At 43.1% G+C, this 18,732-nt stretch overlaps 1 protein-coding gene across 1 annotated transcript in view; it reads left to right on the top strand.

Annotated features, from left to right (window-relative positions):
* Positions 1-18,732, top strand: part of ABCC8 (ATP binding cassette subfamily C member 8) — a 93,661-nt gene that overhangs the window by 11,129 nt on the left and 63,800 nt on the right. The window contains exons 4-7 of the mRNA XM_007955560.2: positions 1,173-1,339; positions 3,626-3,868; positions 4,709-4,897; positions 18,168-18,332. Coding sequence (XP_007953751.1) covers positions 1,173-1,339; positions 3,626-3,868; positions 4,709-4,897; positions 18,168-18,332 — 764 coding nt within the window. The remainder of the gene's footprint in view (positions 1-1,172; positions 1,340-3,625; positions 3,869-4,708; positions 4,898-18,167; positions 18,333-18,732) is intronic.

The raw sequence follows: 18,732 nt of genomic DNA, 5'->3' as shown, positions 1-18,732 counted from the left end.
GCCAGCCAATGGTGGTTTATGATGGAGATGGGCTGGGAAATGAGAAATTAGGGATAGATAATAGATGGATGTATGAGAAAGAGAGAGAATTCACTGATAGATTCTGATTTTTGCCTGCCCCACAGAAGGCAGAGCCAGAAGGTCTGAGATCTGGAGATAATAAAAATATTAACAGCTAACATCTAAGGTGTTCCCACTGTGTGCCAGGCCAACTGTGCCAAATGTTTTCTGTACATTGTTCACATCACCCTTTGAGGTAGCACTATTATTGCCATTTTATGGATGAGAGAACTAAGGCCTCGATAGGTTGAATGCCTTACCCGAGGTTACATAGTTATTAAGTCACAGGATCTGAGCCCAGGTGCAGGGTCCCAGCTGTAACCATTATACTGCACTGCTGCACAGTGCTCTGACTCACTTTTTCTGTAACCCCACCATCCTCTAGGCTCCCCAAGGAGCATCATTATGCTGTGGTGGGACTGGGAGACCAGGACCTGAGTTTTCACTCTCTGTGTCACTGGCATGCTACAAGCTTGGGCACATCACCTCCTTTTTCTGGACCTCAGTCATCTATAAAATGAAAGGCCTGGACCTTTAAGGTCTTCTCAGCTTGGACATTCTACAAGGAAACCATTCTAGCATGGAGTTTATATTCATGGACTCTAGCATTAGCTCCCCCAGGCTTTGTGACCTTAACTTACTTAACTTTTCTGAGCCTTCATACCTTTGTCTATGAAATTGGGTGTAACAGCAGTGCTTCTCTTTTAAGGTTATTGTAAGGAATAAATGAGATAATGTATTTAAAGTACTTACTTGGCACAGAGCCTGCAACTTATTCACACTCAAGCAATAATTTTCCTATTCTTCTTCTTATTATTATTTATTAAGAGAACTTTGGCTGACCAGCTTGACTTAGGAGATTACTGATGTTTTTGCAGATGCTCATCATGAATGTTTTAATGTTCGTACATTGACTCAAAGCTGTGTACTCTCATTCTCATGCACGCATATTGCCTTACTCAGAAATGTACACACTCACATGTAACATGGTTGCCACATGCACCTCTCTCTCACTGACACAATTATCTTCACTCCCACTTGTGCACATGAGTGTGCATACATATGAACACACGCACACACATGCTCTGTGTTCTCCCATCTCTCCTTGGCAGCTCTGCTAGTCTACTGGACCCTAGCCTTCATAACCAAGACAATCAAGTTTGTCAAGTTCTACGACCATGCCATCGGCTTCTCGCAGCTGCGCTTCTGCCTCACGGGACTGCTGGTTATCCTCTATGGCATGCTGCTCCTTGTAGAGGTCAATGTCATCAGGGTGAGGGTAAGCATGCTGTGCCCAGGCCACTGCCCACCCCAGCACTAAAGATTGCTTGGGCCATTCTAGGGCAGGGAAAGTGGGAGGGTTCTGACCTGTGTCCTGCCCCATCCTGTCCCTGGTGGGGTCCCCACCCTGCTTCTTAGCAACTCCAAGAAGGAACTAGCTTGTTGTACACCTCCCACAGAGGGGACTTGAGGCCAATGCTCAGCTAGTGGCCAGCTGCCCTCTACTCCAGGTTTCCAGAGGGAGAGGAAGTGGCAGTATCTGTTAGCCATGGTTGGAAAATTTTGTGTTTAATCCCATAGAGAGAAAAGTTTCAGGTACTGGTTTCTTGATTGTTGTTTCTTTTACAGGGGAGGTCTTGTTTTTGTAGGACCCTAGGTGGTGCAGTTAGCCCTTAACTCCTCACCTAAAAGTTGGTGGGTCAAGCCTACCCAGCAGTACTGTAAAAGAAAAGCCTGGCCATTTGCTTCCATAAAGATCACAGCAGAGAAAACTATGGAGCAATTCTACTCTGTAGCACATGGGGTTGCCATGAGTTGGAATCAATTTGGTGGCAATGGGTGTGGGTTTTTTGGTACTTTTGTTTTACTTTATTCATGTAGCAATGCATGTGCATAGATGAGTAAACGTGATTGCATACACGTCTTTTGTTTCATTGTCCTTTTTGCTCGCACCTCTTCCTGCTCTCTTTCCCATCTTAGATTCAACCCTTCTCTTCCCAGGCAACCCAGATTAACAATCTAATTTGCCCTTTCATGCTTTGTTAATGTATTATTAATATAAAACCAAATACATTTATCTAAATATCTATCCAGGTTTTTTTTTCACAACATATAAATATATGTTTTTTTCCCTCAATTTTTCTTTTCTGAAAATGAGATCATATTATATACAATTTTATACAACTTTTTTTTTCTTACCCAAAAAATATCTCTCAGGACTACCTCCAAGTCATCTGGTATGACTCTCATTCACTCTTCTTAAAGGCTGCCTAACATTCCTGTGGATGAGCCATAATTTATTCAGCCATTACCCTATGGATGAGCATTCACTTTGTTCCCTTGTTTTTGCAAATAATGCATTATTAAACATACTTATGACTCGATGGCACATAACAACAACAACAACATGTCTTTATGTATTCTTGATTTTATTTCTGTGGGAAAGATTCCAAGAGTAGAGCAGCTCTGTCAAAGGATCTGTGTGTTTTTAATTTTAATTAATGTTGCAGATCACCTTCCAGCAGTGAATGCTTGAGCCTTTTCCCTTCCTCCCAGCCAGCAAGGGGTGGTGATGGTTATAGTTCTTTTTGATGTCTGCCAGTCAGATGAGTGTGAAGTACTGCTTTAATTTGCATTTTTCTGACTCCTCGGCTTTTAGATAGTGGTTCTCATGGTACAAAGTCTATCCTAGAGGTCTCTAGAGGAACAGAACCAGTGACATATATAGAGAGAGGAAGATTTACTGCAAGGAATCGGTCCGCATAATTGTGCTGGACTGGCAACTTCAAACTCTAGGTCAGCACAAAGGCTAGAGACTCCTGCAGCCTTGCATCCCAAGCTGCAAGGGTCAGGAAGAGTGAGGTGAGAGATTGCCCAATATCTATTATAGTCTAGAGGTAGAATATACCCTAGGGAAACTCCATTTTTGCTCTTAAGATCTTCAACTGATTGATTGATTACATTACATTGCATCAAATTACATTATGAAAGGAATTTCCAGCCTGTCACCTGACCTATGGATTTTGGACTTGCCAGACCCCCACAGCCTATTCCTTGAAGTAAATTAATCTCTCTCTCTCTCTGTCTCTCTCTCTCTCATGGGTTCTAAGCCACTTCACATTCTCAGTTGACACAGCAACCCTATGATCCCACGTACCACCCCCTTTTTAAATTAGAAAACATTTTAGACATGTCTTGTCCAAAGACAGCTTGCTAGTGAATGGGGGAGACGGGATTTGAACCCAGGTCTGCATGACTCCAAGTTCTGTGAATCCTACGTGAAACGTGATGGTGTCCTCAGATCTGTGGAGAGAACTATATATGGGAGATTCCTGGTCTTCCCCAGCCCAACTTCAAGTACAGCCAGAGAGATTCAGAGTAGATATCAATGAACAGTTACAATGTCAGGAGGCCCTGGTATTGGGAATCCTTACAGGCAGGAGATTGTACCATGTGTTAGAATTCAAAGGTGGGATGTCACAACTCTGGATCCTTGTTGGGACAGTGGGGGTGTGTGTGTGAGAAGTTGCACTTACCCAGCCCTGTCACCCCACGTGCCCCACAGAGATACATCTTCTTCAAGACCCCAAGGGAGGTGAAGCCCCCTGAGGACCTACAGGACCTGGGAGTGCGCTTTCTGCAGCCCTTTGTAAACTTGCTGTCCAAGGGCACCTACTGGTGGATGAATGCCTTCATCAAGACCGCCCATAAGAAGCCCATTGACCTCCGAGCCATCGGGAAGCTGCCCATCGCCATGAGGGCCCTTACCAACTATCAGCTGCTCTGCAAGGCCTTTGATGCCCAGGTGGTCAGTGGGGGAATAGCCACACCATTTATTCTCAGCCCTGTAGCTTAGAGTCACAGACAGGGAGCTCAGATGGCATCAAGTCTTACCCCAGGTGGGGAAACTGAAGCCCAGTGAGAGGAAGAGCTTGACCAGAGTTACCCAGTTCAATAGGGACAAGTCCAGTACACGCACAGCGGGGATGGCCCTTATAGTTTAGGTCATCTTGTCCAACATCCTCCTTGTCCAAATGAGGAAACTGAGGCCTTGAAAAGGGAAGTGGTCCTTTTGGACTCCTCTCACCTATCACACTCTTCTCTTTGGAGCCACTGTATGGAGTAATTCTGAAGGTGAGAATTTTCACCAGATTTGGAAGGTGAGGGTGTTAATGGCCTAATCCTTACGATAACCCTATGAGTTGGGCCTGGTAGAGATCTCCCCATATCACTGAGGAGAAAACTGAGGCCCTGAGAAAGGTTATGACCCTCCCAGAGCTGGCAGAGCCGTTCTCCCAATTCCCAGTCCAGTGCTCCTTCCACTGCATCTGCCCTAGCAGTGGAGGATACACAGAGGAGGTACAGTGGCAGACACCATTACCTCTCACCCTTTCATTACAGTGCTGTGCTCTCACATGGTCCTTGACCAGCTGTGTGACTTTGATCAATCACATCCCCCTCTGGCCTTGGTTTCCCCATCTGGACTATGTTGATAGGGCCCACCCAACCACATGCTTGGTGATTCCATGATTTCTTTCCTAAGTTCACCTATTCACACAGAACATGGTCATTGGGTTTCCAGGAGGCCAGGCCCTGTCATGAATGGGCCCTTGGCCACTCTGACCTGGCCATGGGTCTCTCTGGGCAGCGGAAGGACATGCAGAGCATACAGGGTGCCCGGGCCATCTGGCGGGCTCTCTGCCATGCCTTCGGGAGACGCCTGGTCCTCAGCAGCACTTTCCGCATCTTGGCCGACCTGCTGGGCTTCGCCGGGCCACTGTGCATATTCGGGATCGTGGATCACCTTGGGAAGGAGAATCAGGTCTTCCAGCCCAAGGTAGGATGTCCCAGGGGTAGCTCAGAGTACCCATCTGGAAAGTTTTAATTCGTATGTGAAAGTGAAATGTGAGTGCAAGAGGCCACAGAGCCTTTAGCAATATCAGCAATATCCCCCCACCCAGAGAAGGACTGGAATCTGGGCAAAAGAAATGCCAGGAGGCAAGCTTGTGCTCCCAGGGTTTTATACTGCCTTCCTCCCCACACCACACCATCACCGCCCTGACACCTCTTCTGGTCATTTTGTTCAGAAAGCTGCAGGACATGCATTTGTTTACCTGATTTCTAGAGCTATGATTTTTTTAATCTGTTGGCTTTTGGTTCATGTCATCTTATAGACTCTAATAACTTTTCAGGGGTTCTGTCTTCTTCAGCTCTATATATCTATAGCACTTACATCAGTTAGGATTAGGGTCACTGAGAGTGACAGAAAACTAAAGATAACAGTGACTTGAACAACAAATATTTATGTCTCATTCACATAAATCCCAAAGGGGTCTTAGTTTCCCAGTGCTACTGTAACAGAAATATCACAAGTCGATGACTTTAAAGAACAGAAATTTATTTTTTCTCAGTTCAGGAGGCTAGAAGTCTGAATTAAGTGGCTGTAGGGGGTCAGGAGGAGCTCTGGTGGCATAGTGCCTAAGGTACGTGACTGCCAACCAGGAAACTGGCGGTTCAGACCCACCAGCCACTCCTCGGAATGAAGGTTGGGCAATCTACTTCTGTAGTGATACCGCCTCAGACACCCAAGGGGGGGTCACTATGAGTTGGGTCCGACTCGACAGCACATAACAACAACAACAGGAGGAGGAGGTCATTCTTTGCCTATTTTAGCTTCTAGTAGCCAGCAATCCTTGGTTTCTTGGCAATCGCCATGTGGTATCTGTCTTCCCCTATTTGTGCTCAGTTGTCTCTGTGTCTATACCAAACCAAACCCATTGCTGACAAGTCACTTCTGACTCATAACCACACTGTAGGATGGAGTAGAATTGCCCCATAAGGTTTCCAAGGCTACAATTCTTATGGAAGCAGACTGTTACAGTTTTCTGCTGCAGAGTGGCTAGTGATTTCAACCTTTCAATTAGCAGATAAACGGTTAAATACTGCACAACCAGGTCTCCTTCTCTGTGTCTGCACTGCTCTTTATATCACTCAGAACTGATTAGTTTGGGGACACATCTGTGGTAGTTATGTTTGTGTGTCAACTTGGCTGGGCCTGGTTGAGTGGCTGGGCAGCTGGTGGTAGTTATTCCTCATGATGAGACTGGCAATCAACTCCATGGTGGAATCTACCGCAAGCAGCTGAGTAGCTGCCTTTGGGATATGGTCTGCTTCCTGTGTATAAGGAGAAGCCTTGGGGATAGACTCGAGCTTATGACACCTTGAATCCTGCATGTAGCCATGTCGTTGTTCAGCAGGCTGCCATGCTCTGCCGACCTTGAGACTTACAATGGACTTGAATTAATGGCCTGCTGTGTGATTTGGTAATATCGGGACTGTGCCTTTTTACTCGTCAACCTTGGGCTTGGCAGCCTCAGCAGCCACCAGCTGTCTGAGTTAAAAAAAAAAACTCTAGCTTCAGTGGGCCGGCAGCTGGAGGCAGAGCTGAAGCCCAAGGCTGAGGGGCTTTCTCACCCAGTCCCTAGAGCCTGACACTTTGAATTTGGACTTAAAGCCTCCAAACTGTAAGAGAATAAACTCCTGTTTGTTAAGGCCATCCCATTTGTGGTAGATTCTTGTCAGAGCGGCACTAGGTTACCAGAACAACATCCTACAATGATATGGCCTTGGCCTTGTTCCATCAAGTTAGATCCAACTCATAGTGACCCCTCCTTGGGTTTCTGAGGTGGTATCATATGGAAGTGGATTGATTGCCCAACCTTCCTTCCGAGGAGTGACTGGTGGCCTTGAATCTCCAGCCTTCTGCTTAGCAGTCAAATGCCTTAGGCACTATGCCTCCAGAGCTCCCAACATAACAAAGAAAACTCTATTTCCAAATAGGATTACATCCATAGGTAAAGAGGTCAGGAATCCAACACGTATTTCTTCCCACTTCCTCCCTGTCATTGCCTTTTCCCTGTGTCCTTCTGTCCTACACATTCCTGCCTTCTGAGCTTTCTCCCAGTACGAAGTTATCCTTCTGATCTTCCATGGTTGACTGTTCTGAGGAATGCCTCCCTGTTATAATTGTTCACCTTGTAGGCCTGTCTCTTGTTTGGCTGAAAGTTATTCCATGGGAATTAGTTCAATTCCAGGCCCAAAGGATGACTAGGAACCACAGTGTCGGGGATTTCACCAGTCTCTATCAGACCAATAAGCCTGTTTTTTTTTTTTTTTATGATTTTGAGTTTTGTTCCACATTTTTCTCCACTCTATCCAGGATCTCCCGTTTTGATTCCTTTCTGAGCAGTGGTAGCCAGGCATCATCTAGTTCTTCTGGTCTCAGGATCATGAAGGCTGAAGTTCTCATGGTTCACTAGTCCCTTGGACTAATTGTTTCCATATGTCTTTGATTTTCTTCACTCTTCTTTGCTCCAGATGTGGAGAGACCAATAGTTTCCATTTAGATGCCCACTTGCTAGCTTTTAAGACCTCGGTCACTACTCACCAAAGTGGGATGTAAACCAACGTTTTTGTGTACTATGTTATGCCACTTGAGTTTGATGTTCCCTATGACCATGGTCCCAAGCCCACAGGTCCCGCGACTGACTCCCTGAAAGAGTTTGGTTGCCACTTAGGTTTAGATGGTCACAAAATGGAAAACCATTCACTCCTAGTAAGACTCAGAATTTTATTTTCCAATGAAAATAAGCTTCTAACCACAAACTATAACCTTCTAGCCTTATCATTATAACCTTCTAACCACAAACAGGCAGTCTAACGGTGAAGAGAATTAGCAATTAAGGATCTTAATAATTTATGACATACCCCCTTGTGTAATGTTATTCATCTCATAGACTTCAAAATTGCAGATAGCAGTTAATCCTCAGGAGGTTTATATTAATTTTTTTTCATCTGAGATCCTTTAATCAGAAATATGAGACACTCCAAATCTATTTGTCTGATTTATTCAGCAAACATTTATTGAACTCTGTTATGTGCCAGATCTGGGTTGGGCTCTGAGAATAAAAAGGCAATGGTTATGACAAAGAATATTAATAACCACTTACTAACCACTTAGTATATACGTGATGTGTAGAGTAGCTATGCTTATATTCCTCATTTAATCTCTAAAACAAGTATTTTTTCAATAGCTTTATTGAGTTATATTTCATGTACTATATGATTCATGAGGTAAATAGTCTCATCCCCAGTTTACAGATGAGGAACTTGAGACTCAGAGAGATTAAGTACATTTCCCTAGGATCTCTTACCTAGTTAGAGACAGAGCCAAAATTTGAACCCAAGTCTTTTTTACTCCATAACCTGGGTTTTTATGAGCATGATGCTAAATTTATTATTACTATTATCACTCCATCAGCTCTGGGTCCAAGGACTATAAAATCCAATAGGAGAGGGGTAAACCTAAATAAAATATTTTTATACAGTGTGTTAAATACTACTATTAGGAGATATATATAGGGAACTGTTGGGAGAGGGAGTAACTCAGCCAGCGGGCATAGAAGACTTCAAAGAGGAGAGGGTATTTAAATGGGCTTTGACAAATGAGCAGGAGTTGGGCAGGCTGAGATGTACAGGTTTCTTGTTCAATCAAGAATGTGAGGACTCTTTTTGCTTATTTAGACTTTGATGGTTTTGGAGGCCTTCTCTGGCTTTTGAGTCTCTGAACTTTACTTGGCCTAAAAAGAGAGGGCAGAAAAGCAGTCCAATACTCATGGATTGGAAGACTTAACATTGTAAAAATGTCAATACTACCAAAAGTGATCTGTAGATATGATGCTCTCCTGATCCAAATCCCAACAACATTCTTTAATGAAATGGAAAAACTAATCTCCAAATTTATATTAAAAAAGAAGAAGACTCTGAATAGCTAAAGCAATATTGAAGAAGAACAAAGTTGGAGGCCTCACACTTCTTGATCTCCAAACTTACTTTACAGCCACAGGAATCAAAACAGTCTGGTACTGGTTCAATGACAGACACATAGTCCAATGGAATAGAATTAAGAACCTGGAAATAAATCTGTCCAACTCTGGGTAGCTGCTCTTCATCAAAAGGTTAAAGTCCATTCAATGGGGGAAGAAACAGTAACAGTCTCTGTAACAAATGGTGCTAGCAAAACTGGATAGCCAAATGCAGAAAAATTAAACAGGATCCATACCTCACACCACGCACAGAAACTAACTCAAAATGGATCAAAGACGTAAATGTTAAAGCTAAAACTATGATGTTTCTGCAAGATAACATAGAGTTAAAACTAGGGGACCTAATTTCTGGCATAAATAGCCTACAAAACAAAAGTAAAAATACACAAACAGAAGATAAATTAGGTAATTGGGACCTCTTAAAATTAAATATTGATAAGACTTTACCAATAGAGTAAAAAGAGAACTTACAAACTGGGGGAAAAAATCTTTGGCAACAACATTTCTGATAAGGGAAACTCTAAAACTCTAAAATATATAGAAAACTTCAACAACTCAACAACAAAAAGACAATTCAATAAAAAATTGGGCAAAGAACATGAACAGACACTTCACCAAAAAGGACATTTCAGGTGGCCAACAAAAACATCAAAAGATGCTCATGATCATTAGCCATTAGAGAGATGCAAATGAAGACCCCAAAAAAATTATGGTACATACAAACAATGGAATACTATGAGACTATAAACAATAATAAGGAGTCTGGGAAACATCCTACAATATGAATGGATCTGGAGGACATTATGATGAGTGAAATAAGTCAATTATAACAAGACAAATATTGTATAGTCCCACTATTATAAAAAGTGAAGAATAGATATATATACAGAAAGCAAAGTTCTTTGATGGTTACTAGGTATGGGAGGTGGGGGAAGTGGGAATCACTTGTAAATAGGAGACACTTGTTACTTTTGTTCATGGGAACTAACCAAAAAAACCAAACTCACTGCCATTGAGTCAGATTCAACTCATAGCAACCCCTCCTTGGGTTTCTGAGACAGTATCACTACAGAAGTAGATTGCCCAACCTTCCTTCTGAGGAGTGGCTGGTGGGTTTGAACTGTGAGCCTTCTGGTTAGCAGTCAAATGCCTCAGGCACTATGCCACTAGAACTCCCATGGGAAAGGCAATCCTAAATATGTGTGAAGTCAGTGCAACTTGAGCAAGGTAAATAAATACACTAAGAAATATACGAGACAAAGGGACAATTTCTGTAAATGCTATCAAGTGCACCATTTTGTAACAACAGTAAAAACAAAAAAGGTGTGGTTACGTAGGTAGATGTGGATGCATATCTCCATATAGAAAAGCATATGCGAGTAAATGCACATGCATGTGTGGATGTATCTGTAGGCATATGTGTATATACATGTATATATCCACATATAACAAACCTCATAGAGGACACAGTTGCAGAGGCTTCCTAGACATATCCATACAGCTCACAGGATTGGTTTACTGGATCAAAATCAATTGGCATAACATAGTTCACGAAGATAATGTTTTACATCCTAGTTTGATGAGTGGTATCTGGAATCGTAAAAGCTTGCAAGTGGCCATGTAAGATATAGCTATTGGTCTCTGTGAGGAGTAAAAGACTATGAAGAAAATCAAAGGTTCAAAGAAGAAATTAGTCCATGGGTCTATCAGCCCAATGGAAACCACACCCTTTTCTAACCTGAGACCAAAACTAGATGGTGCCCTGGTACCACTACTAGATCATTCTGACCAGGGATACAATAGAAGGTCCCTGATAGAATGGGAGAAAAATGTAGAACAAAACTCGAATTCTTAAAAAAGTCCAGACCTAGAAAAAAAAAAAAGATGGGAACCAGGTTTGCTGGTCCAATAGAGCCTGATGGAACCACTGAGACTATGGCCCTTAGCTGCCCTTCAGGTCTGGAGTTGAACCCACACCTGTGGTTTCCAGCCAAACAAAAGACAGGCATATGAGTTGAACATTCACCTCAAGTAGACACATGCCTTGGAGAGAACAATCATGGGAGAAAGAAGGGCTGCTTATGCACAGGGAGACAGCTCAGGGGGCAGGAGTGTATGGAGGGATGGACACTGGGAAGAGGTAACTATGGGGAGGAAGTGGGAGGGGAGCTGTTGCATTGTGGTAAACTGTAGTCAATGACATGAGACAAAGCATATGTGAACTGCTGTATGGAAAGTGAATTTGCTCTGTAAATCTTCACCCAAATCACACACACACACAAAAAAAGTCCAGACCTACTGGACTCATAGAGACTAGAGGAACCCCCAAGACTGTTGTCCTAAGATACTCTTTGAACTTGGAATTGAAGCTATTTCTGCAGGTTATCTTTCAGCCAAATAAAAAATTGGCTTATAAAATAAATAATATCACCCATGAGTATGTGCATGCTTAAAAAATTAACTGTATGAGACCAAATGGTCCACATTTACCCAAAAGCAAAGATGAGAAGGCAAGGGGGAAAAGGAAGCTAGGTCAGTGGAAAAGAACAAACAGAAAGGAAACAATAAGAATGCTGACACATTGAAAAAATTGTAACCAATGGGATGGAACAATTTCTATAAAAATTGTTAAGCCCAATAACTCATAGCCACCCTAAAGGGCAGAGTAGAACTGCCCCCATAGGATTTCTAAGGTTGTAAATCTTTACAGAAGAGATTGCCACATCTTTCTCCTGCACAGAGCAGCTGGTGGGTTAGAACCGCCAACCTTTTGGTTCACCACTGAGCACTTTAACCACTGTGCCACCAGATCTCCTAAGAACTGTTAAAAGAGAATCTAATTGTCTGTATAAACTTTCAACTAAATCACAATAAAATATTATTTTTAAAAAATAAACCGTACAATGAAAGAGAAGAGAATCTGTAAAGCAACAGAAGGGAACTATTAGCCACATTTTCTTTAGGCACAACAGTCTACAAGTTTTAGCAGTTTCCTAATGAGAATTGACGGCAGGTCTTGGTGGTGTAGTGGATAAGGAATTTGGCTGCTAACCAGAAGGTCAGCAGTTCAAACCCACCAGATGATCCGTGAAAGGAGGATGAGGCAATCTACTTTATGGCCTCAGAAATCCAACAGGGGCATGAGTCGGCATTGACGCAATGGCAGTGAGTTTGGTTTTTTGGAGAGAAAACTGAAAGTAAATATTAGAACTATTTATATAAAAAGAGAGAGAGAAGAGAAAGAGAGAGAGAGAGCAAGGGACTACTTTTCTTGCCCGTAGAGAGTGTCATCTTCAGCTTTGCTCTGACCATAGGAGACCCCAGAAAACCCTACATTAGCAATACCACAGCACCATGGAGCCAGTTGTTAATATTATGAGGAAGTGACCCAGGCCAGAGCCTTTATCACCTTGTCCACACCATCTTCTTCTTCCTGAATTTCTCAAAATCGTTGTGGGATTCTCCTAAGGAGAGAGCTCTGAGGCAGGATGCACCAAAGAGATTGTGAGAACAACACTTGGAATTTTAGCTCATCTGAATGTTAGCTTTGCCCTCTTCCTTGGTTTGTTTGTACACAAGTCCTGGGATTTATTGCCCTCTCATTGAAATGCTCTTATCCCAGTTATTTGTCAGCCCATAAATCCCTGAGCCAGATGGCCCTGCCTCAGTGGCAGCAGGCCTTATCAGATTTAATATTTGTTCCCTGCAGCCCAAATACAATCAGCAAATTACAGACTTAGAAATGAGAGTTGAAAGTAAATATAGTCTCCAGTGTCAGCAACAAAGAATCCTCAATCATGGGATTGCTTGGAATATGGTATAATTTTCATTTGGGCTTCTGAACCCAAAAAATGCAGAAAAGGAGTCATCTATTGAGGTCATCTGGCTCTAACTCAGAGAGATGGGCACTATCTTCCAACAAAGAAGGAAGCTCCATCAGTACATGTTGCAATGTTTTAACAGCTAACTTGGTGATGAAGCCCAGCTCTCTGGCCACCGAGAGTCCATCCCACTGCAGTCTATGCAGCTGGACACTCATTGTTTACTTCATTTATCAGTAGCCAGCCAGTTCTCTCTTCCCTTTCCAGGACACTCATATTTGGCAAGAAATACACTGCCTTTGGCATCTGCAAGGACAAACATTTTTTATTTCTTCTTTAATTACTGGAAGTGTCTGGGGCCTGCCAGCTGTTTGATGCTCCTGCTTCCTTCCACTCCTCAGGGAAAGCTGGGTCCCAGGCTGGGCACAGCCTGTGATCTCAATCCTTCCAGCATCTCTCCCACTATACCCCCCCACCCCAATCTGTCACCTGCCATGGGTGCCACTGACCTGGCCTGGAGGGCAAGGGAATTGGATTCACAAAGAACTGCTGGCATCTGAAACCTGCCAGCACTGCTCTAGGCTGTCAGCTGAACCAGGAAAGAAAAAACAGCTGGGTTGGACCTAAGTGCCTCTAAACCTCAGTGGGGAAAACGTGTTTAGGTTTTTGAGTGTGTATGTATTTTCTTTCTGAATGAGTTCTCGTGAGAACTGTTGATAAATCTATGTGTATGCTCTTGTGTTTGTCCCTGTCTCTCGTATTTTTTTTTTTTTCCTGTGTGTGTCTGTTTGTGCGTCTATATTTATATCTAACATTGTGAGTGGCTTTGTGAACATGTACTGGTGCTTTTTTGACTTTGTGAAGTCAGTGCTCGTGTTGATTTCTTCATGATAATACCTGTGTAGGTGCTATGGCCTGGAGGGCTCCCCTTCACCTCACTTCTTAGTCATCAACACTTGGCTCAAATATTACTTCTTCCAGGAAGCCTTCCCTAGTTCAATTAGAAGTCCTTCTTCATGCTCCCATAACAACCTATGCTTCAGCCATCAAACCACTCCTTGTCTCCTTCCCCAATTTGACCTTGACTCCCCTAAAACAAGAACTGCATTGTCTCACCTTTGCGTGCCCACTACCAGGCTCTGTGCCTGACACCCAAGAGGCACATGGGAAATGGTTCTTTAATGAATAATGCAGAAGTTACCATATGTTGAGTGCTTGTTGTTGTTGTTGTCATGTACCGTCGAGTCGGACCCAACTCATAGCGACCCCTTCTTGGGTTTCCGAGGCAGTATCACTATGGAAATAGATTGCCCATCTTCCTTCTGAGGAGTGGCTGGTGGGTTTGAACCGCCAACCTTCTGGTTAGCAGTTTTGCCTGCATTATTACAGTGACTCCTCAGAAAGAGAGAAAGAGAGAACTCTCTGAGATAGAGACCCTTAATAGCCTCATTTAGGTTGAGGATGAGGGCTGAAAACTGAGGAAACTGAGGCTCAGATAGGTTGAGGATGAGGGCTCAAAGAATTAATTGATCGCCTGTGTTGGTTAGTCTATAGGAAGTATTTGTTACATGCACTTGTCAATCAATATGTGTACAAATACATTTTTAAAAAGTAATAAATTCTCTTTATGCAACTATAAAGACAAAGTCTTACTAGCCCCTCACCCTACCACTCATACATGTGACCCTAGGGTCAGAGACTGTATTACTTTGGATCAAGAATTTTGTGACTTGTTAAAATAAAACTCTCCCTGCAGGCTTGAATCATTAGGTCATTATAGAATTTCTCTTGTGAGAAGCAGGTTCCGAGGGATGGAACCTTGGATAGGTGAGTTTTGATTTAAGAAGTGGGTACTAGCCTAGCCAAGAAGGCTGAGGTGCTATCCAAGCAAGACAGGTCCTGGGAAAGCCCAGCAAGGAGAGAAGGGCCTGGGGAACCCAGGAATGAGCCTGAGGACACTGGCCATTGCCAGGACCCTGAAGGTACCACAGCAGGAGATAACAGGCCAAGGGCCTACAATTTAACAAAAAGAATTGTTGCTTTGTTTAAAATGGATAAGTATTTATAAGTACATTTAATGAATACCATATAGACTAACCAACATAAGCGATTGGTTGATTTTTTCCAGCCCTTGTTCTCCAGCCTCATTTTCTGATCATTATAACACAGCACATACATAACATCCCGTGCTCCGTGGCATACCATGCTACTCCGAAAACAAATTCACTGTCATTTAATTTTTCCCAACTCATAGCGACCCCCATTAGGTTTCCAAGGCTATAAATCTTTATGGAAACAGACTGCTTCATCTTTCTTCCACAGAGCAGCTGGTGGGTTTGAACCACCAACCTTCTTGTTAGCAGCCAAATGCCTTAACCACTTAACCACTACACCACCAGAGCATCATGCTACTAGAGAGCTTCATAATGATCAATGTTCTTGGGTCCATAACATTCCCATGAGTATCATAATGTACCTCACTATTCCATATGATTGGCCATTTATGTGGATTTTTCTTCTCTCTTCCTGCCGTAACCTAGAAATATGGATGTGCGTGCAGCCATTTCCTTGTGTTAGATTATTTCCTTTGGGATAAATTCCCAGGATAAGGTCTATTGCTTTGTTTCTTAGTTTCCTGGTGCTGCTGTAACAGAAATACCACAAATGGGTGGCTTTAATGAACAGAAATGTGTATTCTCACGGTTTAGGTTAGAAGACCTAATTCAGTACAGTGGCTCTAGAGGAAGGCTTTCTTCTCTCTGTCAGCTTTGGGAGAAAGTACTTGTCTCTTTTCAATTTCTGTTCCTCAATTCCTTGGTGGTCTTCATCTGGCATGGTATCTGTCTCACCCATCTGTGGTTCCCTGCTTCTGTGCCTAATCTGCTTTTTATATCTCAAAAGTGATTGGTTTAAGACACACCCTACACAAATATGGCTTCATTAATAAAACAGAGAAAGCCCTATTTCCAAATTGGATTACAGTCTTCCCCTCTCCCTCATATATACAGCTTCCACATCCTTGGATTCAACCAACCAAGGATCAAAAATATTCTGGGGAAAAGAAAAAAGCAGTAAAGTGGCCAAAGCAATCCCTCATAGGCTAAGAGGGAATGTAAAGTACTATTTACATAGCATTTGCATTATATTCAAAAACCAAAACCAAACCCACTGCTGTGGAGTCAGATCCGACTCATAGCAACCCCTCCTTGGGTTTCTGAGGCGGTATCACTATGGAAGTACATTGCCCAACCTTCCTTCTGAGGAGTAGCTGGTGGGTTTGAACCTCCAGCCTTCTGATTAGTAGTCAAGTGCCTTAGGCACTATGCCACCAGAGCTTTTTGCATTGTATTAGGTAATATAAATAATCCAGAGATGATCTGAAGTATATGGGAGGATGTTCATAGGTTATATGCAAATGCTACACCATTTTATATAAGGGACTTGAGCATCTGAGGATTTTGGTATCCCTAAGAGGTCCTGGAACCAATCCCCCATGGATACCAAGGGACAACTGTACATTCACAGGTATAAGGGTTAGGATTTACAACATGTATTTTGGGGAACATAATTCAATCTGTAATACTTTAAAAAAAGAGGATTCTATTCTCTAGAGCTGTCTTTGCAGACAGGGCGGTAGACTAGAGTATATCCAGGGCACGTTAAACAGGACCTGGTTTCCTTGAGCCCACATGCTTGTACTTTTGACCCAGAACCAGCCAAGTGGGCATGTTTCTGTCCCCCAAAAGTCACAAGCCTATAGCTGGCCATGGGATCATCCAAGTTAAAGGACTGGAAGAGGCCTTGGCAGTGGGTCTAGGGTAGTGGCTTTGGCATCACCTGGATTTATATTCCCATGTTCCCTTACCAGTACTAAACCTTTGGCCAGCCAGAGGTTACAACAGAATAACAGAATGCTATTGGTGTCTGATATCTTTAGCAACAAGGTCAAAACGTTTGTTTTCTCTATGTTGAACCTGCATTTCCTCATGAATAAAATGGGGCTAATAATGGTACCTTTCCATTAGAGTGTTGTGAGGATGGAGCTCTGCACCTGATGAATGTTATTTCCAAGCCCTTCCCTCCCTGTAAGTTCATGTCTCTCCCCTGAAACCCAAGTCTAAGGTCCATTTTGCTGCTTCCAGCCCACCCCCATCCTTCTCCCCTCTCTCTCGTCGTCTCCCTCTGGTACACTGGCAAATGGGACAGTGTCAGGGGCTCTAGGACTTGGTAGGGGGTTTCTTTGCAGGATCTTGAATGTGCTTCTCAGTAGTTTCCTACTGTCCCTAAAAGGAGAAGACCCCAATCCCACAGAGCAAAGGAGAGACAGTTGTAAGCAGGACTGGACAGTCCAGGGAATGAGACCTGATTTAGGGGGTCTCCTGTTAGACCAACGGGTGAGGTCTTTTCCACCATCAGGAAGCCCTGTATTGCAGACCCAGGAACTTTGACTATAGGAAAAGATTTTCTCTCAGCCTGGTCCTGGACGTGTCCTCTGGCTCCTGCTCATCACTAGTTCCCATCACTCTTTCCCCTGCAGCAACTTCCATACCCTTCCAAATAGCATGCAGAGTTCAGGGCAGAGTTCCTGGAGCCCTGTCTTCATGGAAACGTTGATGTGACTCGGCTAGTGAGCTCTGGGCTTATCAAGATCAAAGTTGTGCTGGCAGCTGTTGATGCCGAATTTGGAAACAGAATGCTGTTGTTTTCTGGTATCTTTAGCAACATAGTTAAAACGTTTGTTTTTCTCCATTGCTTATCATCTGAGATCTTGCTGGGAGTGCAGCAAGAGAACCTTAAATGTAAGTGGATATCCTGGGAGTCCACTACACTAGAGAGCTTGGGTCTGAAATCAGTTCAGTCTGTTCTAAGTGTGAGCTTCCATCTCTCACACAGGAACACTACAGTACCATATTTCCAGCGGTCTTTTCTTCCCAGAAATCACTACAGAGCAGACTTTCAGTGGCTATGGGACAAGGCCTATGCTAATTTCTACTTTTATGGTAGAATAGAGAACACACATCGTGGGATTTGTTCTAGCCATTCTGGTTTTGGGTGCTCCGTGATTAATTCCATTTATTCTTATTCCATTCATAATGAGCTCCGCTGGGCCTGGTGACCACAATGCAGGGAGTCATATTTATGGGGCTTGAGGTTAGAAATGAGGCCCATTCTGTTCGCCCAACTGGAGGATGAAGAGGACAGAGGCAACTCTCCCTGTAGTTAGAGAAATGTTTAGTTGGATTTATCAATCTGATTTTCTACTCATAAACAATTACACAGAGCTTTGCAAGCATGGACAGTCCTGTAATAATCATAACCATTATGGCACAGTATTATGTAGTAATAATAGTGGTCTTTTTGCTGGCAATAACAGCCAACTCTGAATTCCTCTTTCCAACAGACTCAATTTCTCGGGGTTTACTTTGTTTCGTCTCAAGAGTTCCTTGCTAATGCCTATGTCTTAGCTGTGCTTTTGTTCCTCACCCTCCTACTGCAAAGGACATTTCTGCAAGCATCCTACTATGTTGCCATTGAAACTGGAATTAACTTGAGAGGAGCAATACAGGTACTTAAATGATTATTTTTTCATGTCATAGTAAGAAACTCATTATTCATCCCCAAAACCAAAAAATGCAAACCAACTGCTATTGAGTCGGATCTGACTCATAGTGACTCCTCCTTGGGTTTCTGAGGCAGTATCACTACGGAAGTAGATTGCCCAACCTTCCTTTCAAGGAGTGGCTGGTGGGTTTGAACTGCCAGCCTTCTGGTTAGCAGTGAAATGCCTTAGGCACTACGCTACCAGAGCTCCCATTCATCCCCATGAACACTCAAAATAATTCTGCTATGAATTATCTTTTGTCACCCAGTGACAAAAGTTTTGAAACAATAACAATTAACAGGGCAATTTGGCATAGGGGAAAGTGCCTTTGGCTGGACTCTGAGATGCAGTTCTAGTCCTGGTT

This window comes from Orycteropus afer, unplaced genomic scaffold, assembly GCF_000298275.1.
Source record: "Orycteropus afer afer isolate SDZICR_OR568_19922 unplaced genomic scaffold, OryAfe1.0 scaffold00014, whole genome shotgun sequence".
NCBI classification, from domain to species: domain Eukaryota; kingdom Metazoa; phylum Chordata; class Mammalia; order Tubulidentata; family Orycteropodidae; genus Orycteropus; species Orycteropus afer.
This window is presented reverse-complemented; position numbering and strand designations above follow the sequence as displayed.